This window comes from Xenopus laevis, chromosome 3S (genome assembly GCF_017654675.1).
Source record: "Xenopus laevis strain J_2021 chromosome 3S, Xenopus_laevis_v10.1, whole genome shotgun sequence".
Lineage (NCBI taxonomy): Eukaryota > Metazoa > Chordata > Amphibia > Anura > Pipidae > Xenopus > Xenopus laevis.
Genome location: NC_054376.1, coordinates 123,834,287 through 123,861,852, shown reverse-complemented (window position 1 = coordinate 123,861,852; position 27,566 = coordinate 123,834,287). Strand labels below are relative to the sequence as shown.

At 42.8% G+C, this 27,566-nt stretch overlaps 2 protein-coding genes across 8 annotated transcripts in view; both read right to left on the bottom strand.

Annotated features, from left to right (window-relative positions):
* Positions 1-10,049, bottom strand: part of LOC108703474 (dynamin-2) — an 81,148-nt gene extending 71,099 nt beyond the window's left edge. For 3 of the 5 annotated variants that reach the window (XM_041588880.1, XM_041588878.1, XM_041588879.1), the window contains exon 1: positions 9,752-10,049. In XM_041588880.1, coding sequence (XP_041444814.1) covers positions 9,752-9,912 — 161 coding nt within the window. In that variant the 5' untranslated portion in view covers positions 9,913-10,049. The remainder of the gene's footprint in view (positions 1-9,751) is intronic. The other 2 variants (XM_018239601.2, XM_018239602.2) reach the window with 1 other exon arrangement.
* A 5,555-nt stretch (positions 10,050-15,604) lies between these two features.
* On the bottom strand, positions 15,605-26,905 carry LOC121402267. 3 transcript variants are annotated; one of them, XM_041588875.1, is made up of 7 exons: positions 26,692-26,905; positions 24,861-24,988; positions 21,800-21,879; positions 21,123-21,244; positions 17,682-17,926; positions 17,366-17,492; positions 15,605-16,031 (listed from the first exon to the last, which is right to left on the bottom strand). In XM_041588875.1, exons 4-7 carry the CDS (start codon positions 21,233-21,235, stop codon positions 15,734-15,736), a joined length of 783 nt encoding a protein of 260 aa, XP_041444809.1. In that variant the 5' UTR covers positions 21,236-21,244; positions 21,800-21,879; positions 24,861-24,988; positions 26,692-26,905; the 3' UTR covers positions 15,605-15,733. The 3 variants fall into 3 exon arrangements, with proteins under 3 accessions (XP_041444809.1, XP_041444810.1, XP_041444811.1); XM_041588876.1 differs by lacking the exon at positions 21,800-21,879; XM_041588877.1 differs by lacking the exons at positions 24,861-24,988; positions 26,692-26,905 and having other exon boundaries at positions 21,800-22,206.
* Positions 26,906-27,566: the final 661 nt, after the last annotated feature.

Sequence of the window (27,566 nt, the reverse complement as noted above, 5' to 3'; positions counted from 1 at the left end):
GTGTGACTGTGGGATAGCAGGTATAGTAGGGAGAGATGGTGTCTATAGTAACAGTGGATAATAGTCTCTGGGAAGGGAGTGTGACTGTGGGATAGCAGGTATAGTAGGGAGAGATGGTGCCTATAGTAACAGTGGATAATAGTCTCTGGGAAGGGAGTGTGACTGTGGGATAGCAGGTATAGTAGGGAGAGATGGTGCCTATAGTAACAGTAGATAATAGTCTCTGGGAAGGGAGTGTGACTGTGGGATAGCAGGTATAGTAGGGAGAGATGGTGCCTATAGTAACAGTGAATAATAGTCTCTGGGAAGGGAGTGTGACTGTGGGATAGCAGGTATAGTAGGGAGAGATGGTGCCTATAGTAACAGTGGATAATAGTCTCTGGGAAGGGAGTGTGACTGTGGGATAGCAGGTATAGTAGGGAGAGATGGTGCCTATAGTAACAGTGGATAATAGTCTCTGGGAAGGGAGTGTGACTGTGGGATAGCAGGTATAGTAGGGAGAGATGGTGCCTATAGTAACAGTGGGATAATAGTCTCTGGGAAGGGAGTGTGACTGTGGGATAGCAGGTATAGTAGGGAGAGATGGTGCCTATAGTAACAGTGGGATAATAGTCTCTGGGAAGGGAGTGTGACTGTGGGATAGCAGGTATAGTAGGGAGAGATGGTGTCTATAGTAACAGTGGATAATAGTCTCTGGGAAGGGAGTGTGACTGTGGGATAGCAGGTATAGTAGGGAGAGATGGTGCCTATAGTAACAGTGGATAATAGTCTCTGGGAAGGGAGTGTGACTGTGGGATAGCAGGTATAGTAGGGAGAGATGGTGCCTATAGTAACAGTAGATAATAGTCTCTGGGAAGGGAGTGTGACTGTGGGATAGCAGGTATAGTAGAGAGAGAGATGGTGCCTATAGTAACAGTGGATAATAGTCTCTGGGAAGGGAGTGTGACTGTGGGATAGCAGGTATAGTAGGGAGAGATGGTGCCTATAGTAACAGTGGGATAATAGTCTCTGGGAAGGGAGTGTGACTGTGGAATAGCAGGTATAGTAGGGAGAGATGGTGTCTATAGTAACAGTGGATAATAGTCTCTGGGAAGGGAGTGTGACTGTGGGATAGCAGGTATAGTAGAGAGAGAGATGGTGCCTATAGTAACAGTGGGATAAAATTCTCTGGGTTGGCTCAAATAAATGATTCAGGATCTTTGAAATACAGTGACAAAAACAAAGCCATTGTCTCAGACAAAGCAAGATAATTCCGGATACTCAAGGACTACTTTTGTGGCGCAATGTGAACAATACAGGACTTAAGCTGGCCACAGACGCCAAGATCCGATCGTACGAATCAATGTACGATCGGACTTTCCCATCTCCCGACCTGTCACTAACCATTCAGATCAAAGTCTTACCATTTCGACCATATAAAGTAGTTAAAGAACAGATCAGCCGATGTTCTGCCCCTGACAGCAATCGTACGATAGACAAAGCAAGTTGCAGTCTCCCACTGAAAATCGTACAATCGCCAGAGATATTACCCTCTGCCGGACGAAAAATGGCGGGACTCTCCACAATACGTTCCGAAAATCGTACGAATCCTCGATTCGTAGGAAGAGATCTTTGCGTCTATGGCCAGCTTTGGAGTCAGATTACTGTTTAAATCGATGGGATTCTCTTCCAAATCAGAAAGCAGATACATTGTTTATTAGTTTTTGAATTATTTGCCTTTTTCTTCTAAATGTTACCAGCTTTAAAATGGGGGTCACTGACCCCATCAAAAAACAAATGCTTTGTAAGGCTACAAATGTATTTTTATCTCTACTGTTTATTACTCATCTTTCTATTCAGGCCTCTCCTATTCATATTCCAGTTTCATATTCAAATCAATGCATGGTTGCTAGGGGAATTTGGATCCTAGCTACCAGATTGCTATAATTGCAAACTGGAGAGCTGCTGAATAAAAAGCTAAATATCTAAATAACCACCAGTTTCCTCATTTCCAGTTCCGGCTAGACTGCCGACGCCGCAGTATTGCTTTGGATAAATTCTGAATTGTTCTTGCCTTTGGGTGAAATGTAGAGACATTGTGAAATATGTAACATTAAAGGGATTCTGTCATGATTTTTATGATGTCATTTTTATTTCTAAATTACACTGTAAATAATTCACTCTACAATATAAAATTTTTGAAACAGCAAGTGTATCTATAGAAAAAAGTCAAATCAACTGAACTTGCTGCAAGTGTATTTAGTTGTAATATTGGTGTGTAGGGTAATCTCAGGTCATTTTGCCTAGTCATGTGATTTCAGAAAGAGCCAGCACTTTAGGATGGAACTGCTTTCTGGCAGGCTGTTGTTTCTCCTACTCAATGTAACTGAATGTTTCGCAGTGGGACCTGGATTTTACTATTGAGTGCTGTTCTTAGATCTACCAGGTAGCTGTTATCTTGTGTTAGGGAGCTGCTATCTTGTTACTCTCCTACTGTTCTGTTGTTAGGCTGCTGGGGGGGGGAAGGGAGGGGATGATATCACTCCAACTTGCAGTACAGCACTAAAGAGTCACTGAAGTTTATCAGAGGATGTCATATGACTGGGGGCAGCTGGGAAACGGACATGTCTAGCCCCATGTTAGATTTCAAAATTAAATATAAAAAAAATCTGTTTGCTCTTTTGAGAAACTGATTTCTGCAGATACTTGGATCCCCTAGAGCAGGGATTCCCAACCTTTTGAACCTGTGAGCAACATACAGAATTAAAAGGAGTTGGGGCGCAACACTAGCATGAAAAATGTTCTTGGCGTGCCGCGATCGAGGACCACATTGGCTAGTTGATGAGGCCCATGTCCCGTTGGCGCCCATTCCTATCGTTCAAATCCAACCGTTTGGCCCTAGGGCTGAACAATCGGATTAGCACCTGCCTTTGATGGGCATATTGGGAGAAAGATTAAAGGTTGCCATACACCATAGACCGAGTCGGCAGCTTATTGGCCCGTGTGTGGGGCCCTCCGATGGGCTTCCCTGATTAATATCTGGCTGAAAGTCCGCCAGATGTCGATCGGGCATGGGTAAAAATTCTATTTGTTGATGTGGCCCTGTGATCCTACCGCTCGAATGATCCATCGTTCAGCCATAGGGCCCACGATTGGATCAGCCTGATATTGCCCACCTCAAGGTGGGCATATCGGGGAGAGATCCACACGTTTGTCGAAATTGCCAAACGAGCGGATCTCTATGTGTATGGCCAACTAAAGAAATGCTACCTGCCTGCATTGTTGATTGATCACTGTGTGTCACACTTTACATTCATGTTCTTACTGCAAAGAAATAAAGGCAGAACAATGGATTAGTAGAACTGAAGTAACTTTATACAATATATTGTACTTTATATTTGGGGGTTTAAGTATGAATATATTGTAACACTTCTTTTCTCTCCGTAACAACTAGATGGCTCTGTTACACTGGAGTCTATGGTGCGCGCCTCAGTCTAGCAATATGGCATCTCCCGTGGTATATGTATTTATGCTAAGCTTCACCCTCAGCAGGTAAAAAGTGAAATCCACAAAGCAGTAAAATAGCAATGCTAATGTTTGCAATCCCTTCTTTGAACTGCCCCAAGGGCCCTTGTTTTCAGTTCTGCCCCCCAGGAGCAAGGCTGGGCGGGTAATGTGAGGAGTCAATGTGAGCAGGGCAGCTGTAAGGGGATCCGGCAAGGTGCACTTGGGTGCTGTTAACAGGGTGGAGTATCAGAATAATGTGTAACTCTAGGTGTGTGCAACCTTTGCTCAGGGCTGTCTCTGTGTGAGACGTTTAGTTGGACCAGGCAGGATTCCTTTAGACAACTGCTTATTTTGCCCTGTGCCGCGTGTTTGCAGAGTGCACAATAAGACAAATAAAAATGTGCATAACTGTTATGGGTGTGTTTATTGTTTATTCACACATACACACAGAGAAGCACTGCTGATAGCGAGGATGGGACTGACTAAGGGACAGTGGTTTCTGCACCTGCCCACATGCCTATTATTAATTTTAGCAAATGCAACACAAACAGTTGTCAGGCTCTTTATCTGTGTTAGCTGGTACATCTGAAAGCAGTTAAAAGGATACTGACAAATTGCCCATGCCAGGGCCACCATCAGGGGGGCACAGAAGGTACAACTGTACCCCGGGTCTCAAGGGGGGCCCAGCTGTGCTGCACTTTTTAAATTAACCAGGCCCCCCTTACCAGCGAGGAAGTGATGCGCCACCAAAAGAGCCGAATGTCCCGAAGCCATAAAAGTAGCCGAAAGCTAGAATGACTTTGGCCAGTGTATTGCCTTAACCTCTTTGTGCAAATCACTACAATGTATAGTAAGTCAGGTTACTATTTGCTCGTAGGGGAAAGCCGGCAGCAACTCAGCTTTGCCACAACAAAAAGAGTGGTACCTGGAGTACAACAGTCAAGTCATCAAAACTACCATGGGCGAAATGGGTGGGAGGTGTCCGTATCATCCCACACAAGGGGCACTGATCCATTCTTGGAGAGTGTGGTTCTCAAATGAATCAATGCAGAGAAATAAAGTTTCCTGGGCAGAATAATGTATCGTTTTACTCAACTTGAATGGTGGAAATGGGCTGTAACATAAAGGTGGCCATAGATGCACCAATAATATTGTACGATAGAGTCCTGCAGCAGGTCGTACCCGCAAAAAAGTGGGCACCCTGCAGAATGAGGGGATGCTTTTCAGGTCTGCAGGTCGCGGGTCTCATCTAAATTTCTTATCTTATGTAATATTGTCTACATTTTACTTCTTTTAAAGTTTTACAAAACATGTTTCTGAACCCCGCCCCCTTTTGATGACATCACTTCCGGTTGGCAGCACCATCACTTCCTGTTTGATGGTGGTCGGCGGGTTGAGGACAAGGCAGTTGCAGTCGCGGATCAAAGTGGGTAAATATGCGGGTTTGCGGTTTTGGGTAACGGGCTGCAGGTTTGGGTAGGGGTCCGGGTCTGGGTCTGAGAAATTGGTTCCGCGCAGGACTCTATCGTACGCAACAGATTTTTGAGTGATATTCGGTGCGTGTATAGTGAGAGATGAGCCGTGAGAGATGAGAAGTTTTCGATTTAAGCCAGCTCGTCGATCCGACTGGCTGGGAAATTTTGATTGGGCGCGTTTGAAGGCACCCACTCGACCATGGAAACAGTCCTAATTTGAATATTTGCCACCTAAAACCTGCCAAGTTCATGTACAGGTCAGTTGAGCCATTTGGAGATGTTAATAACCTTCCTGACATTCAAGATTTTTTTTATTTCTTTTTTTTCGGGAGAAAAATTAGATTTCTACTAATCAAATACGAACACGATTCTAATTTTCAGGTCGGACCCATTCGATCGAATATAGGCCATTCAACGAATTGTGAGTATATTCGAATTTTTAAAAAAAAAAAAAACTCACATGAAGTCGAAATTCGACCTTTGATAAATGGGCCTTTTAGTGTCAACATGCAGAATATGAACGGCCGTTTGAATTTCCCTTTCCTTCATGCTCCTAGTTACAAGCTTTGTGATCTGTAACAAAGAGCCGACACTGTAAATACGTTTGCATCAGCAAGAAAAGCTTGTTTGCAGTATGGCTCACCATTGAGCATTTAACAATATATTTGCACTTTATACATACAGGGGAAAAAAAGCCAGTGGGCGAAAAAGACAATCGAGTGGAACTGGAATGTACCGTGTAATTGCAGGGATCTGCTGTATGTTACCCATGGCAACAGAACCCCTCACTCCCCCTCAAAACAGATGTTTTCTATTAGACTGTAAGCTCCTCAGACAGTAAGCCGTTAAAGGGGTTGCTCATCTCTCAGATAACTTTTAGAATGATGTAGAGAATGATATTCTGAAACAATTTCAAATTGGTTTTCATTTTTTATTATCTGTGAGTTTTCAGTTATTCAGTTTTTTTATTCAGCAGGTCTCCAGTTTGCAATTTCAGCCATCTGATCGCTAGGGCCCAAATGACCATAGCAACCATGCATTGACCTAAATAAGAGCCTGGAATCTAAATAGGTGAGGACCTGAAAAGAAAGATGAGCAACCAATAGTAGCAATAACAGTTTGTATCTTTACAGAGCATTTGTTTTTAGGTGGGGTCAGTGACCCCCACTTGAAAGCTGGAAAGAGTCAGAAGAAGAAAGCAAATAATTGAAAAAAAATAAAGGCTAATCGGAAAGTTGCTTCAAATTAGCCATTCTATAAAAGTTAATTTAAAGGTGAACCACCCCTTTAACGATAGTTATATTTTGGACCCACGCACTTCTTGGGAAGAGGATATTTCCTTCATATTTTACAACATGCCCAAGTTAATTGCACCTAATACATCATTAGGAATTAAAAAATAAACCCACGTCATAACCACAGGATCGAATCAAAAAATGAGTAATATAAAGTAGCAATATCAATACATTTCTAGCCTCACGGAGCATTTGTTATTAGATTGGGTCAGTGACCCCCATTTAAGAGCTGGGAAGATTCAGAAGAAGAAGGCAAATAATTCAAAAATTATAAAAAATAAAGGTCAATTGAAAAGTTTACTTAAAGGTGAACTACCCCTTTAAGTCACACTGCTCATGTTGGCCAAAAAAAACTTCCTTGTGCGTTGGTTAAATTGAGGTTGGCACCCTGGGGCCTATGGTTCTGATATGGGTTTATTTTTCATCTTTCTTTTCAGGTCCTCACCTATTTAGATTTCAGGCTCTTATTCAGGTCAATGCATAGTTGCTAGGTTAATTTTGGGCCCTAGCAACCAAATTGCTGAAATGGCAAACTGGAGAGCTGCTGAATAACTCAAAAATCACAAATAATAAAAAATGAAAACCATCATATTAAAGGTTAATTTAAAGGTGAACAACCCCTTTAATGTTAAAGGGCAACTTAAGTCCTAAAGTAAATTTCACTTGTTCCAGGGCTGCTGTACCAGACCAAAGATGCAGCGGCCCTATAACCAAATGCCCCACATCTAAATTCAGTTTGTATGGAGCCATTTTTCCTGGTTTAAAGGCAAACCTATTCTATGGGCACATGCACAATACTCACTACAGGAGCGGCATTGCTGTGTATGTTGATCAAGTGCTGACAAAGTATGTGCAATTCTCAAGAGGAGGTTGAAATTTGGGATAAGTGCCCTGTAGTACCAGGCTACTGCCCGGGGTATGGTATCTTGAGTTGTACGGAGAACCAGCAGGGTCAATTTCAGTAAAATCAGAAGCTTTCTTAGTCACATTCCCGCAATACACGTTTGATGCATTTCGTGGCTCCTAGCCACTTTCTCAAAAGCTATAGGGTAACACAACCCCCTTAGAGAGTTTTTAACCCCTATTTACATCCCTCCCCTACTGCCCGGGGTATGTATTCTGTACTGCAACAGGCTGCTGGGCTGCTAAAGCATATTCTGGCAGATTTTACACAAGGGCACTTGCTGGCCTGTAAATTATTAACAGTCAGTAATTAACTAGAGATCTAATCAGCCGCAATGTTTCTTCTTTCCTCCATGAAATTAGTGGCCTAACATCTAGTAAGTCCTAAGGGCGAAGCCCAAGTTCAAGTTTGAGTTACATGCGCCGATACCAGAAGTGCAGGCTTCCCGTAATTCTAGTATCGGCACATGTAGCTCAAATCTGAACTTGGGGTTTGTGTTTTCGGTTTTACAAATCACTAAAGGCTAGACTGCTAGTCGAAACATCAGTCTCTTTTAATCTTCTTTGAGAGAGATAGATAGACGACAGACAGACATCCAGAATGCTCGGGACCTGGGGTTTTCCGGATAATGGATCTATCAATAATTTGGATGTTCATGTAAACATTAAATAAAGCCAATAGGCTGGTTTTGCTTCCAATAAGGATTAATTATATCTTAGTTGGGATCAAGTACAAGCGACTGTTTTATTATTAAAAAGGAAATCATTTTTAAAAATTTGGATTATTTGATTATAATGTGGGAGACAACCTTTCCGTAATTGGGAGCTTTCTGGATCATGGGTTTCCGGATAACGGATCCCATACCTTTATATGTGTATGTGTGTGTGTGTGTGTGTGTGTGTATATAGCTATTGACGCGTAGTAAAATTGAAATCTAATCCATTTCCTTATAGTAAGCAGTTCATAAATAGAGCACCTTTCACAATTTTTTTGTGCGATAGGTGCCCTTCAAGCGTTTTTATTCAGGAAGAGTATTCCAACAAAACCTCAGTGCAACACCAATTACTAAGCTTATACTGGATACAAAAGTGGCCAAAGTGCAGCCCTAAAGCAGGTTGTTGTTCAACTTACAACTCCCCCGGTGTCTCCTGTCAGACGCCGGGAATTCCGGTTCAACAACTGGGTGAGGTCACAGGCCAGATAACTCTGCTCATAGGGTGCCCTTGTCTTTAATGCGTACAGAGATATACCGGTAAGCTCAAGAGCTGAAAATAGTGAAAGACCATGCATATTTGTCTATGCCTCTATGGCGTTAAAGCATACCAGAATCCCTCGACCAGCGACTAACAAATACAAGCGGGTCCATTTGTCCTGATATATTAATCTTTTGACCAACCACTTTCATCAAATCCTGTAATCCAAAGCATAAATCTAGTCCCATCGAAGGATCACACTCTCAGGTCTTACATAGAAGTACAAGTTTATTGTTGCTGAAATAAACTTGTTGTACTTCTACGTAAGACCTGAGAGTGCGATCCTTCGATGGGACTATATATATATATATATATATATATATATATATATATATATTCCCATCATTACTTTCCCTTCTACATGTTGTTTGTGCAATATTTGAGTCACCCCTCACATCCAACTCACCTCCCCCCCCCCATATTTTAGCTTTCCCTTTGAACTACATTTCCCATGGTCTCCCACAGGTCTTTGCCTGAAGATCATCACATATAGAGGGTCTTTTGCTAAAAGTGGGCAAATCAGCCCTATTGCAGAAACAAAGATGAACCAATGGGCTATTGGCTGTGATCAAACCATCTTCTAACCCTCTGTATGTGAGGGGGGCTACAGTAGGAATTGTTCGAAGGCCTTTCAGTAAACTTTTAGTGTACAGAGTGATATTCTGAGACAATTTGTAACAGGTTTTCATTTTTTATTATCTGTAGTTTTTTTGAGTTATTTAGCTTTTTATTCAGCAGCTGCCCAGTTTGTAATTTCAGCCATCTGGTTGCTAGGGTCCAAATTCCCCTAGCAACCATGCACCGATTTGAATAAAAGACTGGAATATGAATAGGAGAGGCCTGAATAGAAAGAGGAGTAACACAAAGTAGCAAAAACAATACATCTGTAGCCTTACAGAGCTTTTGTTGTCTTAGATGGGGTCAGTGACCCCAATTTAAAAGCTAGAAAGAGTCAGAAGAAGACAAGTAGTTAACAAAACGAACAAATAAAGACCAATTGAAAGGTTGCCCAGAATTGGACTTCCTATAAGATACTACAAGTTAAAGGCGAAGCACCCCATAAAAAGGAGGGGAACAGTATAATGAATGAGCCCTGTATCGTGGGTGTAAAACATAAGCCTGTAATCACTCCTGACTCCCCGTCCTGTCAGAAGGAGAAGCATGACGTCACCAGTGCAGCCGCACACATGACGTAGAGGCATGACGTCGCCCATTGGTCAGAAAAGCCAGAGAGAGAAAAAGGAAAAGGCTTAAAGTGCTTCTGTGCGTATCAATTGGCAGCTAAGAAGAAGCAGACGTGAGGCACCGGCTGTCAGGGAGCCAGCGAGAAACACTTACCGGCCTACAAAGTTCTCCAGAACTGAGCTCTTGCCGGCGCTCTGTCCTCCTACCACAGCTATCTGAGGCAAGTCCAGGTTGCAGGCCTGTCCTATGGAACTAAAGGCATCCTGGAGCTTGTTAACAAGGGGAATGAGCTCCTCCATCCCCCGGTTCCCCATGGCTGCACTCGGTCTCCGCTTGTTCTCTCCGTTACCGCTCAGCTTCCTCTGCCCATCCGCTTAACCCAGCAGCCGCCACCCGCTACCTTCCATTGGCAGCCGGTCGTGTCAATCAATACTACTTGTTCCCTGATTGCGTGAAACCCCCGTTGCGTCATTTCGGGGCAAGGGCGGATAAGCAGGGAGGCGGGCATATGAAGCAAGGGCAGCCCTCGGGAAGTGATTGGTCACCTGTATGACGTGGGCGTTCATTGAAAGTGATTGGTGGGTTGATATTGTCGCGTAGATCGATCAGTACCCGGTAGCTGGTGAGAAGCCGTATTCAATACACACATTGGATGGGCACAGGATACACAGTAGATAACAGATAAGTACTACTATAGTTTATATAAACAAGCTGCTGTGTAGCCATGGGGGCAGCCATTCAAGCACAGGATACACAGTAGATAACAGATAAGTACTACTATAGTTTATATAAACAAGCTGCTGTGTAGCCATGGGGGCAGCCATTCAAGCACAGGACACACAGTAGATAACAGATAAGTACTACTATAGTTTATATAAACAAGCTTCTGTGTAGCCATGGGGGCAGAAATTCAAGCACAGCATACACAGTAGATAACAGATAAGTACTACTATAGTTTATATAAACAAGCTGCTGTGTAGCCATGGGGGCAGCCATTCAAGCACAGGATACACAGTAGATAACAGATAAGTACTACTATAGTTTATATAAACAAGCTGCTGTGTCACCATGGGGGCAGCCATTCAAGCAAAGCATACACAGTACATAACAGATAAGTACTACTATAGTTTATATAAACAAGCTGCTGTGTAGCCATGGGGGCAGCCATTCAAGCACAGGATACACAGTAGATAACAGATAAGTACTACTATAGTTTATATAAACAAGCTGCTGTGTAGCCATGGGGGCAGCCATTCAAGCACAGGATACACAGTAGATAACAGATAAGTACTACTATAGTTTATATAAACAAGCTGCTGTGTAGCCATGGGGGCAGCCATTCAAGCACAGGACACACAGTAGATAACAGATAAGTACTACTATAGTTTATATAAACAAGCTGCTGTGTAGCCATGGGGGCAGAAATTCAAGCACAGCATACACAGTAGATAACAGATAAGTACTACTATAGTTTATATAAACAAGCTGCTGTGTAGCCATGGGGGCAGCCATTCAAGCACAGGATACACAGTAGATAACAGATAAGTACTACTATAGTTTATATAAACAAGCTGCTGTGTCGCCATGGGGGCAGCCATTCAAGCAAAGCATACACAGTACATAACAGATAAGTACTACTATAGTTTATATAAACAAGCTGCTGTGTAGCCATGGGGGCAGCCATTCAAGCACAGGATACACAGTAGATAACAGATAAGTACTACTATAGTTTATATAAACAAGCTGCTGTGTAGCCATGGGGGCAGCCATTCAAGCAAAGCATACACAGTACATAACAGATAAGTACTACTATAGTTTATATAAACAAGCTGCTGTGTAGCCATGGGGGCAGCCATTCAAGCACAGGACACACAGTAGATAACAGATAAGTACTACTATAGTTTATATAAACAAGCTGCTGTGTAGCCATGGGGGCAGCCATTCAAGCACAGGACACACAGTAGATAACAGATAAGTACTACTATAGTTTATATAAACAAGCTGCTGTGTAGCCATGGGGGCAGCCATTCAAGCACAGGACACACAGTAGATAACAGATAAGTACTACTATAGTTTATATAAACAAGCTGCTGTGTAGCCATGGGGGCAGCCATTCAAGCACAGGACACACAATAGATAACAGATAAGTACTACTATAGTTTATATAAACAAGCTGCTGTGTAGCCATGGGGGCAGCCATTCAAGCACAGGACACACAATAGATAGATATGTTCTGTAGAATCCTATTGTTTATTATAGAGGTTATTTGCTGTGTATCCTGTGCTTTTTCTACTCTTTCAGCTTTGAATGACTGCCCCCATGGCTACACAGCAGCTTGTTTATATAAACTATAGTAGTACTTATCTGTTATCTACTGTGTATCCTGTGCTTGAATGGCTGCCCCCATGGCTACGCAGCAGCTTGTTTATATAAACTATAGTAGCACTTATCTGTTATCTACTGTGTATCCTGTGCTTGAATGGCTGCTCCCAAACATATAATGGTGTGCAAGGCCAAGTGTATTGCGTATAAATCAAGGAAGGAAAGAAAAGAATGGCCTATAGGTTGCACCAACCCATCATCTTGCCCAAAAGTCCCATCACTGTAGTTAAAACATAACTTTTAATATCTGCATTTAAAATAGTGTGTCCCAAAAAAATTGTGAACCAAAGAAAAGTATTAAATTCAGGGAGGAAAGCTCTATAGTATAAACTACTGTGAGCTTGTGCGTTGGAAAGAAAGTTTGTGTTATGGTACTGCTACTATTATGAAAAACGGGGACAATACTTGAACTGAAATTGTTTGTAGGTTATCCCTCTACATCATTTATTATTAAAACTTTAAATGTCATATCATCTGTAGACAGTTGTTGCCGAAACAGTATTTTATTTACCTTGTAACTCACCCTGATCCACTTTAACATGTCGCTTTGCACCCAGAATTGGAAAAAAAATTGCCTTTAGTTTTCCCACATCTCTTGTACAAATAGGCTTTAGGCAGCTGGGCAGAACCTTGCTTCTCTGACATGTGTACACATATTTATTGAGAGTACAGTTAACTTCAGCTCTTTTCTGAAACACTTCAAGATAAAAGGCAGAAGGATGAGGAATGATATATGTGAGAAAGATGTAATGGCCTGGACGGGTGTAACGTGGTGCACCCAGGGCCCTCAGCAGAAACATTTTTCTAAGCCTCCCCCCGTGCCAGCACCACAACACTGTTCCATGCATGTGCTCTCTTGCCAACTGTCAGTTCTCCCACCCACGTCCATCTCTCCACCAGGCCTACCGGCGGCTCTGCTTTCTCTATAATTACTCCACTGCACCAGGAGAGCGTAAGTTATAATAATATACAGAAGGAGAGATACAATACAGTCCGAGGGTGAAACAGTGTGATAAAGGAATCCTGTCCTGCAGAGGTTACACCCTAATATTCAAAGGAACACAGATACAATACAGGGAGACAGAACCATTGGGAGAAGGGAATCCTATCCTGCAGAGCTTGCACTCTAATATACAGAGGGACACAGATAAAATACAGGGAGAGGGAACCATTGGGAGAAGGGAATCCTGCCCTGCAGAGGTTAAAATTAAGCACTAATATACAAAGGAACACAGATACAATAGAAGGAGAGAGGGAACCATTGGGAGAAGGAAGTCCTGACCTTCAGAGCTTGCACTCTAATACACAAAGAGACACAAATACAATACAAGGAAAGGGAACCATTGGGGGAAATGAATCCTATCCTGCAGAGCTTGCACTCTAATTTACAGAGGAACACAGATGCAATACAGGGAGCGGAAACCATTGGGAGAAGGGAATTCTATGCTGCAGAGCTTGCACTCTAATATACAGAAAGACACAGATATAATACAGGGAGACGGAACCATTGGGAGAAGGGAATCCTATCCTGCAGAGCTTACACTCTAATAAACAAAGAGACACAAATACAATGCAGGGAGAGGGAACCATTGGGAGAAGCGAATCCTGTCCAGCAGAGGTTACTCTCTAATATTTAAAGGATCAAAGATACAATCGGGGAGAGGAAGAGAGGGAACCATTGGGAGAAGGGAATCCTGCCCTGCAGAGCTTGCACTCTAATATACAGAAAGACACAGATACAATGCAGGGAGAGGGAACCATTGGGAGAAAGGAATCCTATCCTGCAGAGCTTGCACTCTAATATACAGAGGGACACAGAACAATACAAGGAGGGAGAACCATTGGGATTAGGGAATCCTGTTCTGTATATCTTACTCTCTACTATACAGAGGAATAGAGATATAATACAGGGAACCATGAGAGAAGGGAATTCTACCCTGCAGAGCTTACAGAACCACAGAAGAAGGGAAGCCTGCTCGGCATGGCTAACACTCAGACTGATAATGTGGGAGATACATAGGTAAATAAAGCTCCAGAGGATCTTTTCTCTTATATTTATTAAAGAGCATAAAACGTCTGTGCCTCTTTCCAAGTAAAAAGGACCTTCTGCCCCAGGCCAGTGCAGCTCTTTATAAAACTAACCTGCTAGTGAAATTTGGTTTTGCAGTGCATTGGCAGTTTCATTTCCAAGGTAGCCCCTATGTTGGAATGCATCCACCCCAAGCCCAAATAAGGACTCAACAGAATCAGTAGATAGGAGCCCAGTCACACAGGCTGCATTTATTCAAAAGATGGAGCCGCATGCTTTGAAGCACATGAATTGATAAAGATGAGAGAACCAGTGTGCAGATTAGCTGCTTTGGGGAACTTCATTGCAGGCTTGATAAAAGACACAAGGGGCAAATTTACTAATTAATCTAAATTGATTTGCTTAAGAAGCCATTACTTGTGACCTGTAGGTGTTTATTACTGGGCAAGACCAGATCATGTGTAGAAATTTGCCTATTGGGGTAACAGAACTGGGGCAGGTGTCATTGTCCTTCTTACCCATTGCCTTTATTTTAATTGGGGTTGTGCAGAGCTGGTGGAATGCTTTGTATTTTATTAATCTACCCCTCATTGCTATCAAACATTTGTACATAGTTTCTGTGGCCTCATCCCAGTCATCCTGGGAGAGCTCTGGGATGTTCATTTCCCATCGTGCCTGAGCTGTATGAAATGGAGGGGGGACACTAGCTAGAAAGTTTCTGTAAAGCAAAAAGGGTCTCCTCATGGGCCACCATCAGGGGGGACAATTGTCCTGGGCCCCACAGGGTTTCGTGTCTAAGGGGGGCCCGGCCATGCTTCACTTATTTGTAGTGATGGGCGAATTTGGGGTGTTTTCGCTTCGCCAAAAAATTTGCGACAGTTTCATGAATTTATTCGCCAGTGGCAAATCGCGGAAATTCGCAGTGAATTCGTGCCTGGCGAATAAATTTGCCCATCACTACTTATTTGATTCAGCGTGCTGCCAGCGTCAGAACATAGGACTACAGCAGCTTCTGAAAGCAAGATTTTCACCTATTCAGATTTTCTGTATTCTCATTGTTCTTAAAGGGATACTGTCATGGGAAAACATGTTTTTTTCAAAATGCATCAGTTATAAGGATAAGTCCCGCCGGCCCAGCCATGTTTCCCGATCAGGCTCCCCCTTAAAAAAAGTCTCTGCTGCACCATCGCGCAGCGCAGGCACACAGTGCAAGGGAGTTTGTGCAGGCGAGCACTGCACAGGCGTTTATCAGAGCACAAGTCACATAACTGGGGCAGCTGGGAAACTGACAATATGTCTAGCGCCCATGTCAGATTTCAAAGTTAAATATAAAAAAATCTGTTTGCTCTTTTGAGAAACAGATTTCAGTGCAGAATTGTGCTGGAGCAGCACTATTAACTGATTCATTTTGAAAATAACATGTTTTCCCAACCCTTTAAGCTATATCTTTAGCTTTGGGCTAATTGAGGAAATAGTACAGCATCCTTAAACCTTTTAATAAACATCTACAGACACAGTGTGGTGCTCCCTTGGTCTATAGTACATTATTTTCAGTGCTTAGAGGCCATTATTAAGATATAAACATTTTACTGTAATCTGGCACCTCCTTTCCTTGTGGCCACAGTAGACACACATTCCCATTACCCCACCCTAGGGTGGTGGAAGGGCTCAATAGTGCAATATTATGCCCCTGAATAGAAAGCAAGAAATATAATGCAGACTTGTTAGTCCAAGCTTGTTTCATCTTCACTAAATATTTCTTCCAGCTTCAGCTCCTGTTCAAATCTGGGGATGGAGTTTCTGTGGCTGATGTACCTGCAACTCTTCACATCATCTAAAGTGATCTCAGTGGGGGCCTTCCCCGTATCCTGTAAGTCTTGTTTTTGTCCCGTACTTTCTTTCCCATCGTCTGTCAAGAGTCCGACTGAGTCAAAACTATTGAATCTTTCCACCTTGGTGATAAAGTTTGATACTTTCCTTTGAAGTTCGGATGAGCAGGAGCTACGCCTCCCAGACCAGTATCTAGTGGTGGAAATTGATGGAAAAAGGGTACAAAAATAAATATTCTCATTGGCCAATAAGAGCTGACTGCTATAATTTGAATTAAAATTACTCTATTTTTTTAATTGATAAAATCTGGATTTCCTTCTACAGCAAAAGAATGAATGCAAAACTGTAACTTGGATTTTTCTTTCTTTTTTAATGTTTTTTTTTCTAAATAATGTTGAAATTAATATCATTCCTTATGAGAATCTATAACTGAGCATTAAATAGAGGTACATTAGATAAAAGGCTGCGGTAAGACATTAATTGGGAACAATTGGTACAACTTTTCCTTTAAGGCGGACTGTGTTGATTGTTTTTTTTACTATTACGCTGAATAAATAGGCCCAATTGGGCCAGTAAGTTATTAATGCTCTAGGGCACAGCGGGATAATGCAGTTTTGCCAGAGTCATGGATCTATTATCCAAGGCTAATTTTATAATTTATTAGGCACTGGGTCACATTTCATTAAAGTGCCTATAGACAATGGTTATTTAATGGTCTGGGCTGTTCTGGAAGAGGATTAGCAACCCAAATGACCCTGTTAAAAACCATCCCTGCTACTTTAGTAGTTCAACAAATCCAATCTAAACAATATTATAAGAATATTGAGCCAGCCAGACTTATATATTGGATCCGTTATCTGGAAACCCGTTATCCAGAAAGTTACGAATTACGGAAAGGCCATTTCCCATAGACTCCATTTTATCCAAATATTCCTAATTTTTAAAAATTCTGTCTATTAATAAAACAGTCGCTTGTACTTGATCCTAACTAAGAAATAATTAATCCTTATTGGAAGCAAAACCAGCCTTGGGTTTATTTAATGTTCACTTGATTTTCTAGTAGACTTAAGGTATACACGGGCCAATAAAAGCTGCAGACAGAGTCGGCAACTTATTGGGCTGTGTATGGGGCCCTCCGAAGGGCTTCCCCAATCGATATCTGGCCGAGAGTCCAGTGAATCGACTGCCCGTATACCTTTCATGTCGATATTACCACCTCAAGGTGGGCATATGGGGGAGTGATGCACTCGTTTGGTGGGGCGGATCTCTCTGTGTATGGCCACCTTAAAGTTGAAGATGAAGATTCAAATTACGAAAAGTATCTGGAAAACCCTAGGCCCTGAGCATTCTGGATAACAGGTCCCATACCCATTCTAGTGACTGCTTGCTATGGTGTGCCATAGGTTGTTCCTTCCTATTCATTATAAAGGAGCACAGTTCCTAACAAGTCACAGCATATTATTGTTCATGTTGACCCGATTTCATGAATCAATGTTTGATTTTGAACTACTGACTGAACCACCAACCTTCTGCTTTCCCCTCCTGCTTCACATCCATGTGTACCAAGTATTGGGAGGGAATAGCGTTTCCTTGATAAGTCAGGGAGATCTGGAGGAAGCTCCATTTCAAGGCTTTCCAATGAAGGCGTCACATCTCCAGCAGAGACAAACGGAAAGAACCTCGATTAGCATCTCTTTCTAAATTTTCACCATTAATCGGTCAGTTAAACAGAATGAACCTTTCCATTCCACTGGCCATAAATGACTTTTACAGGCTTGCAAAGGAATAATATTTTACTGTACGGTCTTGTGTCCATTGTGTAATTATTTCAGAACGACTTACCAGTTTGGACTTGCTTGAGCTCCTTCCATAACATCTTGCGTTCCAGGTTCACTTCAGCCACTTGTCTAAGGCACTTCCTCTCAATCTCAATCAGGTTTTGGCATAACAGTTTGTCAGCCTTCTTATTAAGATCTTCTGCTCTCTCCAAGCGATGCTGGAGCCTCGTTCCTTTTTGCTTTTGTTGTGTAGCCATGAATGGCAACGGGCGGCGGCAAGTTTTAGGAGTGGCCCAAAGTTTTGAAAAGCTTGTGAAATGAGATGATGGAAATGAGAAGGAATTGAAATGATTTGGTAACAAGGATAGTGAGGGTCTGGAAGACTGAAGGTTAGAAGAGAATGACCATGATAGAGTATGGAGAAATAAATGACAAACGAGGGAAATGATTAATGTAAGAGAGCAGCACAACTGCATTTGACTCTTATTTATTAGAGATTGGTTTCTTTATGTAAATAGTATGGTTTATGGATATAAATCATGGGTCTACACCTCAATGTTTGAACAGAATTGTGAATAGATAAGTAGTACAAGCTGGGTCTTGTTTTATAGACCTCTGGCCACACTTATATGTCCTGACTTCACAAAGGGTTTCCGTGTTCTAAACTTTCTCACATTGTATCTGCCATTATCTGCTTATTTGTTTATACACATTTATTGTTTAGGGGTGGGGTCAGAAAGCACGAAATACAGTGGATCCATGGTTACAGCAAATGTCCTTGACCAACATTATCAAAGTCCTACATACCACCTTAACCAGGGGCTAGAACAGAATCGGCTATGTAATTGTACTAAAAGCATTAAATGGTTATTCTTTTATGTGTGGGTTTGGGGCATTTATTGTGTGAAAATCAAAAATGTTTACTGCCAGGCATGCATTTCCCACAGGCTCCTGTGCAAAGCCCCTAAAAACACATCAAAAATATTTTCTATGCATGGAAAAGATTGATTCAAAGGAGAAGCAAAGTCAAAATCCCTTGGGGTGCCAATTTACTGTAATCACATACCTGGTGCTCCTATCAGCAGAATTGTGCCCAGCCCAGGGTTCTTCTCACCAAGCACCATGGAGTGATCCTCTTATTTTGCTTCTTCTTTCTTAAAAATTATGGGACAGACACATGCACTGAAGAGTGATAAAGCCTCAGTGATAAAGGGTTTTTTGTTTGTTTGGCTTTTCACCGTACTATGCATGCGCACCCGCCTGAAGAAAGAAGAAGCAGGAAGAGGATTGCTGGAAGAACCCCAGACAGGGCAGTTTTCTGCTGATAGGATCACCAGCCTGGGGTATCAGGTAAGACAGTGATTCCCAACCAGTGGCTCCCAAACAACATGTTGCTCCCCAACCCCTTGGATGTTCCTTTAAGTGGCCTCAAAGCAGGTGCTTATTTTTGAATTCCAGGCTTGGAGGCAAGTTTTGGTTGCATAAAACTACTGCCAGTCCACATAGGGGCTACCAAATTTCCAATCAAAGCCCTTATTTGGCATCCCAAAGAACTTTTTTCATGTTTGTGTTACTCGCTAACTCTTTTTACAGCTAAATGTGGCTCATGGGTAAAAAATGTTGGGGACCACTGAGGTAACATAATATAATCGTTGGGGGTGCCTAACCTTTGCCTTTCCTTCCAGGTTGCCTTTCCTTCCAGGTCCGGATTTCAATGGCGAGTGCCCCTAGGCCATGCGGTCTAGCGCCTGCCCGCACTACTTCCCCCGCACGAGGAGCACGGAGGAGGAGCCGGAGCACTGGGGAGCTGAGCATCCCTAATGCTCCCGAGAAAGAGGCCGGAGCGGCATAACACCTCTAATACTTTACCGCCCTAAGCCTGAGCCGTTGTGGCCTCGCCACAAATCCAGGCCTGTTTCCTTCTCCTTTAATGACCTGACATAAGCTAGACATACACGGGCCACTATTAGCTAGTGACTGGGCTACTGCAAACAGAGTCAGGAAATCCTGTTAGCTTCTAAAGACTAAATTGGGGCTAATTGGGCAACTGCCTGCTGGTCTGAATAGCCCCTATTATGATCAGCTTGATTTGGCCCATCTTCTATGTCTTTATAGTCATTAGGAATCATTTACTACCACTAACTACTCCCCGCGGGCAGGGGCGATCCTGGCCCCTCCGCTGCCTGAGGCAGCAGCAGTTGCTGCTGCCCCCCCTCCCCCAGAAATTAGCTCTTAAAGTACCAGGAGCAGCATTTTTGCTGCCCCTGGTACCTAGTGGGACACTGCCACCTGAGGCAACAGCCTCAACTCGCCTCATTGGCGAAGCACCCCTGCCCGCGGGGCCCGTGTGCAGCCTGGTGTCCCCCCCCAAGCAATTATAGAAGACAGATTTGTGCACTCGTGAACTGCTGGCAGGCCCCCGAGGGGATGCAGGCACTGGTGCAGTCGCACCCCTGGTAGTTCCGCTACTGTTTACTACGTGCAGGACAGGGTGTACAATCTGCCATGTTTATTGCACTGTGAACCCTGCCCTGCACTAAGAAAAATGTCTGCAGCTCACTGTGGCGTTGGACTTGGAGTTGTGGAACCAGAGTCGGAAGCAATTGTGGATATTTAGAGTCAGAGTCACCAAAAATGTACAAACTCTGACTCTTATTAACATAAAATTGCAATTTAAAATGAAAATTGCTGAGCTTTGGCAGTGATAAAATGCCTTAACTGCTTTCAATCACATGGAAAATACATTTGGAGTTGGAGTCAGAGGTATCGTAACCTAAGGAGTCAAAGGGGTAAATTTATCAAAGAGAGAAGTTCCGCCACTAGAGTGAAATTCCACAGCTCTCCATTCATTTCTATGGGATTTTGAAAGGCGTATTTATCAATGGGTGAAAGTGAAATTTCCCCGTTTGATAAATACGCCTATAAAAACCCCATAGAAATGAATGGGAAGTGGCGGAATTTCACTCTAGTGGCGGAACTTGACTATTAACTTCACTCGTTGATAAATATACCCCAAAGGATTTATGTACTCTATTTTGGGTGCAGAGATCCAGGGCTGTGGAGTCAGTACATAAATGCATTCACCCAATGATTACAGGATTGCCTGTATTCTACAGTATTGTAATAACGTCCCTTCCCACACAAGTTATTAAAGGAGAACTAAAAATGAATATGGATAAAAATATCATACTTTATATACTGCACTTATTGCACGAGGCTAAAGTTTGAGCTTGTCAATAGCAGCAATGATCCAGGACTTCAAACTTGTCACAGGGGGTCACCATCTCAGTAAGTGACAGCAGCACAGAGCATGTGCAGTGAATCAGCAGAAAAGAAGATGGGGAGCTACTAGGGCATCTTCAGAGACACAGATCGTTACTGCTAAAGGGCTTTGGTTGCCTTGGGCTGGTACAGAAGCACAAAACATCATGTACAACATTTCTAGCTACTTCTTTAGTTAGGCTTTAGTTCTCCTTTAAGTGCCTGAACAGAGGCCAGTACTTACCTCCTGGCGTTGTGCTTTGCACCTTGCATTGGCACTAAGTGGTGCGCTTCTGCACTTCTTATTGTCTTTAGGGTGTCTGTATGCCTTTTCGCTTTCGGGGTTATTTGCCTCATTTTCTTCCTCTAGAAATAGAGTATAGTTCTGTTTTTTTAAACCGCTTTCACACGGCCCTGTCGGTACAAGATCAATGGGTCCTTTGTTTATACACCTGTAAACAGAGAAACTTAGAGAAAACGTCAAACAGGAGTAAAGCAAACAGACACAAAGCGTGCAAGGCCGAGGTACCTTAACTCACAACAAAAGGTAGAAAAATGAAAGCCTACACCACTCTATTTAACAAAGAATCAATATTTGAAATCATTTCAATGATGGGTGATAGATTCCTTGTATGCTACTGTTTTTTCTTTTGTAATAGCTAACATCAAAGTACATTGATGGTTACTCGTGTTTTGTGAGATTCTTCACCACAATGGTATGGGATCCGTTATCCAGAAACCAGAATCTCTGAATTACAGGAAGGCCATCTCCAATAACTCAAATTTTTAAACATTTTGCTTTTTAGTAATACAACAGTACCTTGAACTTGATCCCAACTAAGATACAAATCATCCTTGAAGGAAGCAAAAACAATTCTATTGAGTTTATTTATTGTTAAAATTATATTTAAGTACACTTACAGTATGGAAATCCAAATTACGTAGGAGTCCCTTATCCAGAAAACCAGTGCACTCTGGATGACAGACGATGAAGCACCCTGCTGCATTTAAAACACATTACATGTAGTGATCCCAGGTTCAGGCTTTTCATCTCTGCTTAAGCCATATCTAGATTGCCATGTTAGTAGTTCCATTTGTGTCCATTTGTTTAGGTAAATGGTCCCTAGAGGGGTTTTTCTAGTCTTGTATCTGAATGGATTGTGGTTGCCTTCTCCATTGTGTCTAAGTAAGAAGTTCTCAAAGTATGGAGCAAGCCAACTCTGGAGTTTTCTGAAGGCCAATGTTTCTATGCATTATATCTGTAACCTTGTTATGAGCTAAGGGGGCCCAGCCTGAAGGTCAGTTAGGGGGAGATTTGGGGTGAGTGCTTATTTGTGCCCTGGGTACCCCTGGAACTATAGCAGGGTGACTGTTACCCCAATGTTTCTATATATCTGTAACCTTGTTATGAGCTAAGGGGGCCCAGCCTGAAGGTCAGTTAGGGGGAGAATTGGGGTGAGTGCTTATTTGTACCCTGGGTACCCCTGGAACTATAGCAGCGTGACTGTTACCCAATGTTTCTATATATCTGTAACCTTGTTATGAGCTAAGGGGGCCCAGCCTGAAGGTCAGTTAGGGGGAGATTTGGGGTGAGTGCTTATTTGTACCCTGGGTACCCAGTAACGTAACTAGGTGGGGGAGGGCCCTGGAGCAGGCCATGCAGCTAAAGAGACCCAGCCTGAAGGCCAGTTAGGGGGAGATTTGGGGTGAGTGCTTACAGGGTCGGACTGGGGGGCCCACCTGGGCTACTGCCCCAGGGCCCCCCTCTGGCCCCACTGCCGCGCCGGCGTGTGCACTGTGTGCCTGCGCATGCGCGCGGAGCCGAGTTTATACAGAGTGCGCACTAAATTTTTTTGCCCGCGACCTCCGATAAAGGGGGTCGCGGCATTAACAGGCAGATATGGGTACGGATCTGGGCCGGCGGGGCCCACAAGAGCCGGGGCCCACCGGATTTTTTCCCGGTGTCCCGCCGGCCCAGTCCGACACTGTTTCTATGCATTATATCTGTAACCTTGTTATGAGCTAAGGGGGCCCAGCCTGAAGGTCAGTTAGGGGGAGATTTGGGGTGAGTGCTTATTTGTGCCATGGGTACCCCTGGAACTAAGCAGGGGGACTGTTACCCCAATGTTTCTGTATTTCTGTAACCTTGTTATAATGTTTGACGGGCTCTCAAGGCATCTAAAGAGGAGATCTATTAAGCTCAAAACCCATCAATTCATGCACTATCATGAGTCCTTTATATATTTTTTAGATATTTTTATATATTTTTATAGTTAGTTCATCATTCACTTCAGTTCCTTCTAGGGAAGGGATGCACCATATCTATAATTTTTGGACTTGTCAAATACCAAATTAAATCAAACCTTAATTTGTATATTGACATTTAAAAAAGACTGACACGTTGTGTCAATCATATAAAAAAAATTCTCATGTTCAGTTTTAAAGGGACATAGCTTTTAGGGCTCAGATTTGGTTTAGCTAAATAATTGGAATTTTATAAATCCCAACCCCATTTCTAGATTGAGTGTATCCTTAGTTCCTGCCCCAGGAGGTTACAGTCACACAACACTAGAGTTGATTCCATCATGAGCCAACTAGCATGCCTGTATGTTTTTGGAATTGTCTTATAAATATAGATCTTACCATAACATAACAACCCACAGGCTGTGGTTAAAGAATGCCAGAAGGGAACACAATTTGTGCATCCTGATCCTTTTACTGAACATATACAGGGTTTACTAGTAGAATGGGAAGCCCTTATCCCACAAACACCTTAATACCCCCGTGTCACTGTGGTGCCTGGAGATGTTTGGACATGGCCCTAGGTAAGCCTTAAATACATATATCAACTATAAACATTCGTTTGGCAAGTTACACCTTTTTGAAGCTGGATCCAAAGTAAATAAAGTCTGTTTTTCCACCACCATCACCTATACGCAATGGATGCCCTTTTTTTTCCAGCCAGTTAGCATTGTGTTTTATTTCTCTGTGTGGACGAGCTTTTGATAAAATGCCACGTACAGTAAATATTTACTTTCTAAACAAAGGTGTATTGGTCTAGAAGATGATGCTGTTTTTATATCGATAAATACAAGTACAGGGAGTAGCTACCTATTGCAAAATCTCTAACTGGACTAGGGTTCTAAATAGGAGGCTCAGGTATAGGTGCAGAGTAAGCCCAGAGGAGCTCACAGGAGAGTCCTGCAGAGGCTCGGGTACCCAACGGGTTACCCGCAAAAAAAAGCAGGCACCTGCGGAATGAGGGGAGAATTTTCAGGTGCGGGTATACCCGCAGGTCTCATCTAAATGTCTTATCTTATTTGCTATTGTCTATATTTTACTCCTTTTAAAGTTTTACAAAACTTGTGCCTGTCCCCGCCCACTTTTGATGACATCACTTCCTGTTTGGTGGTGGTCGGCGGGTTGCAGGTCAGGTTGCGGATAAGGCAGTTGCGGGTCCGGGTAGCGGATCAAAGTGGCTAAATATGCGGGTTGCGGTTCGGTTCGCAGGCTGCGGGTTGCGGGTCGGGTCCACGTCTTAGAAATTGGTTCCATGCAGGACTCTAAGCTCACGGGCGCCCTCTTCCGGCTCTTTTGTATTCTTCGCTTCCTCTTCCTTCCCTTCGGCAATTTCGGGCACTATTGGCGAGTTCACAGTTGCTACAAAACGGAAGACTCCATGCTCCAACTGTGCATGCGCCAATACGGTGTTCAATTCCTGAAGAATACCAAAGAGTCGAAAGATGGCGCCCATGAGCTTCGCTGCACTTACTCTGCACCTATACATGAATAATGAATTAGGAGCACTTTCAGGGGTAATCACCTATACGGGGGGGGAAGCAGGGAGGGGGGACTATGTAGGGTAGTGGGTTTTATTATTGTGGGGGGGGGGTTTAGTTCTCCTTTAATGGTTTTGCTTTTATCATCATGTAATTTGGTGCAAATGTTGCTCAAGATGTGCTTAACCTGATATATTACCTACATTTTCCAGTTTGGCCAGGAAAGAGGATGTCTTCTTTTACACGTATTCTCTCTCTTGCACTGCTGCTTGCAGAATATAACCATGGAACGATATGTAAGGGCTTTAGTACAGGTGGAGCTGGAAGGCCACTATAATTTATTTTAAGCCAAAGAGAGAGAAAAAATAAATAAGAAATGTGGCATATATGTAACAAGCCTTTTATGTCTTATCTTTGTGTTAATAAGCAGAATTTTTATCACAGAACAGGCAAGAGAAAGATAAACCTGTGGGAGTGCAGATTCCTCTAATCTCGTGCAACAGTCTGTTCCAGTACAACCTCCCGTTTATCTCATTGGTGCATTATTATTATTATTGATAGTTCTTTAAGGCAAATGGCAGTAAAAAGGTTGTGCCGCCCTGCACTAAACTACCTCCCTAATCAAGTTAGGCCTTTCTCCTTGCCCCCTGTGCATGAACCTTCTCTTCTGACTTCAAAAATACTTCCCTTTGGAGAGGACTAAGATACAATGGTAGCTGAAGCTGCATGATGGTGAAAGGGATATACCTCCCAACTGTACTGTTTTCTGAGGGACAGTCCCAATTATGACAGCTCAACCCACAATCCCGGGTTTCTCTCCAGAAAAAGATACAGAGTTTCTGAAACTTAATTAAAATAGGAGGCTTTTTGGCAAAGAGCCCAGAACAGTCAGCAGCTGCACTTTAAACTTTTGTAACAATTTAAGGTATGGGATGCCCTCCCTTCTTAACTAAATGTGATAGTTTAGATGTTTAAATACAGTGCTACGCAATATGTTGGCGCTATATAAATACATGTTAATAATAATAAAATAATAATAATAAATAAAGTATGGGGTGTATTTATGAAGTTAGAGATTGCCACAGTCTGCTAGAGTGAAATTCCGCCACTCTCCATTCATTTTCACATCTTCCACTTTCACTCATTGATAAATACGCTTTTAAAAATCCCATAGAAATTAATGGAGAGTGGCGAAATTTCACTCTAGCAGACTGTGGCAATCTCTAACTTCACTCTTTGTTAAATATACCCCAATGTCTTTAGTCAGTGCCGGACTGGGCCGGCAGGACTCTGGAAAAAACCCGGTGGGCCTGGGCTCTTGTGGGCCCTACCAGCCCAGATCCGCTTATTAGTGGCGCAACCCCTCTTTGTCGGGTGTCACGGTAAAATAAAAATTGCGTGTGCGTACAAACGTGGCGCGCCAGATGGCGGGGGGGCGGAGGGGGCCCTGGGCACTAGCCCCGGTGGGCCCCAAGCCCCCCAGTCTGACCCTGTCTTTAGTTTAAAAGTTCACTGTGTTGTTTGTTCTGTTTGAGGTACAGCTCTTAACTCAAGAGGTTTTTAACAAGGCAGAGGCTGAGTTTTACATCAAGGCCCTCCCTCGTCAGGCCCGGATTTGTGGAAAGGCCACCTAGGCCTGGGCCTATGGCGGCAGGATTTTAGGGGGGAGGCATGCTGCCTAACCACACCCACATTGGTTCAAAAACACTGGGGATGCGCTGGAGATACAATATTTTTTTTAAATTTTCCATGCGCCAATCCCCATTGCTCCAGTCCAAATGTGTGGTTTGGAATTACTAATACAGGGGTTCAGTAGCACCAGTGTAGTTACCCATCAACCAATCAGATGTGAGCTTTGGTAAAACTCAATGTTGGTTACTGGTCACAATACTGGTGCCATTGAACATGTGATTAAAAAGGTCCCTGCAACCCCTACATAAAAACTATACATAATTGCAGACAACATATTCATATTAGTATAATAATTGTATTCTACTGTATATTGTACATGGCTGCTAATGTGCAAACACTCACACTGCTTGTCCCACTTGATGAACTTTGTCCTACAAATCAGATGACTCGTGCCTTCCTCTTTCTTTCTTTTAGTGATGTTATGTGCCTCAGTCGTGCCACAATTCAGAGCACTCTTGGGGTCAGGACACCAAAGAACAGAACATCCGGGTGAGCCCAGTACAGTACGTTACAGTTGGAATGCCGGCAACTAACATCAATCCAACTGTGCGAGTACTGGAGCAAGATAACACAGAGACACGGAATACAGAAGATATTAACTGTATATACAGTATGCGAGTGTCATTTTACAAAGTTTGGTTTATTAAAGAAGGTTTTACACTATATAAGAGCATATTTTATAGTACTGGTAGTCACAACCGAGTAGCAGAAGTTTTCTTAAAGGATAAGTAAACCTTTGAAATAAGTGAATGTAAAATTGACGAGGGTGCTATTCAAAGCACTTTTGTAATTTATATTCATTATTTATTTTCTTTCTACTCCAAGATATTAAGAGATACATGTGCTGTTAATATGAATGAATTTTGTTACAACAGCGCCACCTGCTGATCAGTTTCCCACCAGTCTGACCACTAAGTAGTCAAGGAAGTTGAAAGAAACACGCTGCTCTGATGTTCTTGAGAAAGATGTGAGAAAGGTTTCTAATTTTTTTCCTAAGCAGAAGAACATCAGAGCAGCCTCTTTCTTTCTCCTGACAACTTCCTTGACTACTTGGTGGTCAAACTAGTGGGAAACTGACCAGCAGCTGGCGCTGTTTTAACAAAAATCTTTATTAAAGGAACATTAACACCAACAAATGAAAGTGTTTTAAAGGAATAACAATATAATGTACTGTTGCCCTGTACTAGTAAAACTGGTGTGTTTGCATGGCTAAACAG

Coding starts and splice junctions, on each gene's coding strand:
- LOC121402267 (XM_041588875.1), bottom strand. CDS start 21,235: ATGAGGCAAATAACCCCGAAAGCGAAAAGGCATACAGACACCCTAAAG. Junction 17,493..17,681: donor GCTCAAGCAAGTCCAAACTG/GTAAGTCGTTCT, acceptor TCTCTGCTGGAG/ATGTGACGCCTTCATTGGAA. Junction 16,032..17,365: donor GCAGGAGGGGAAAGCAGAAG/GTTGGTGGTTCA, acceptor TTCCACCACTAG/ATACTGGTCTGGGAGGCGTA.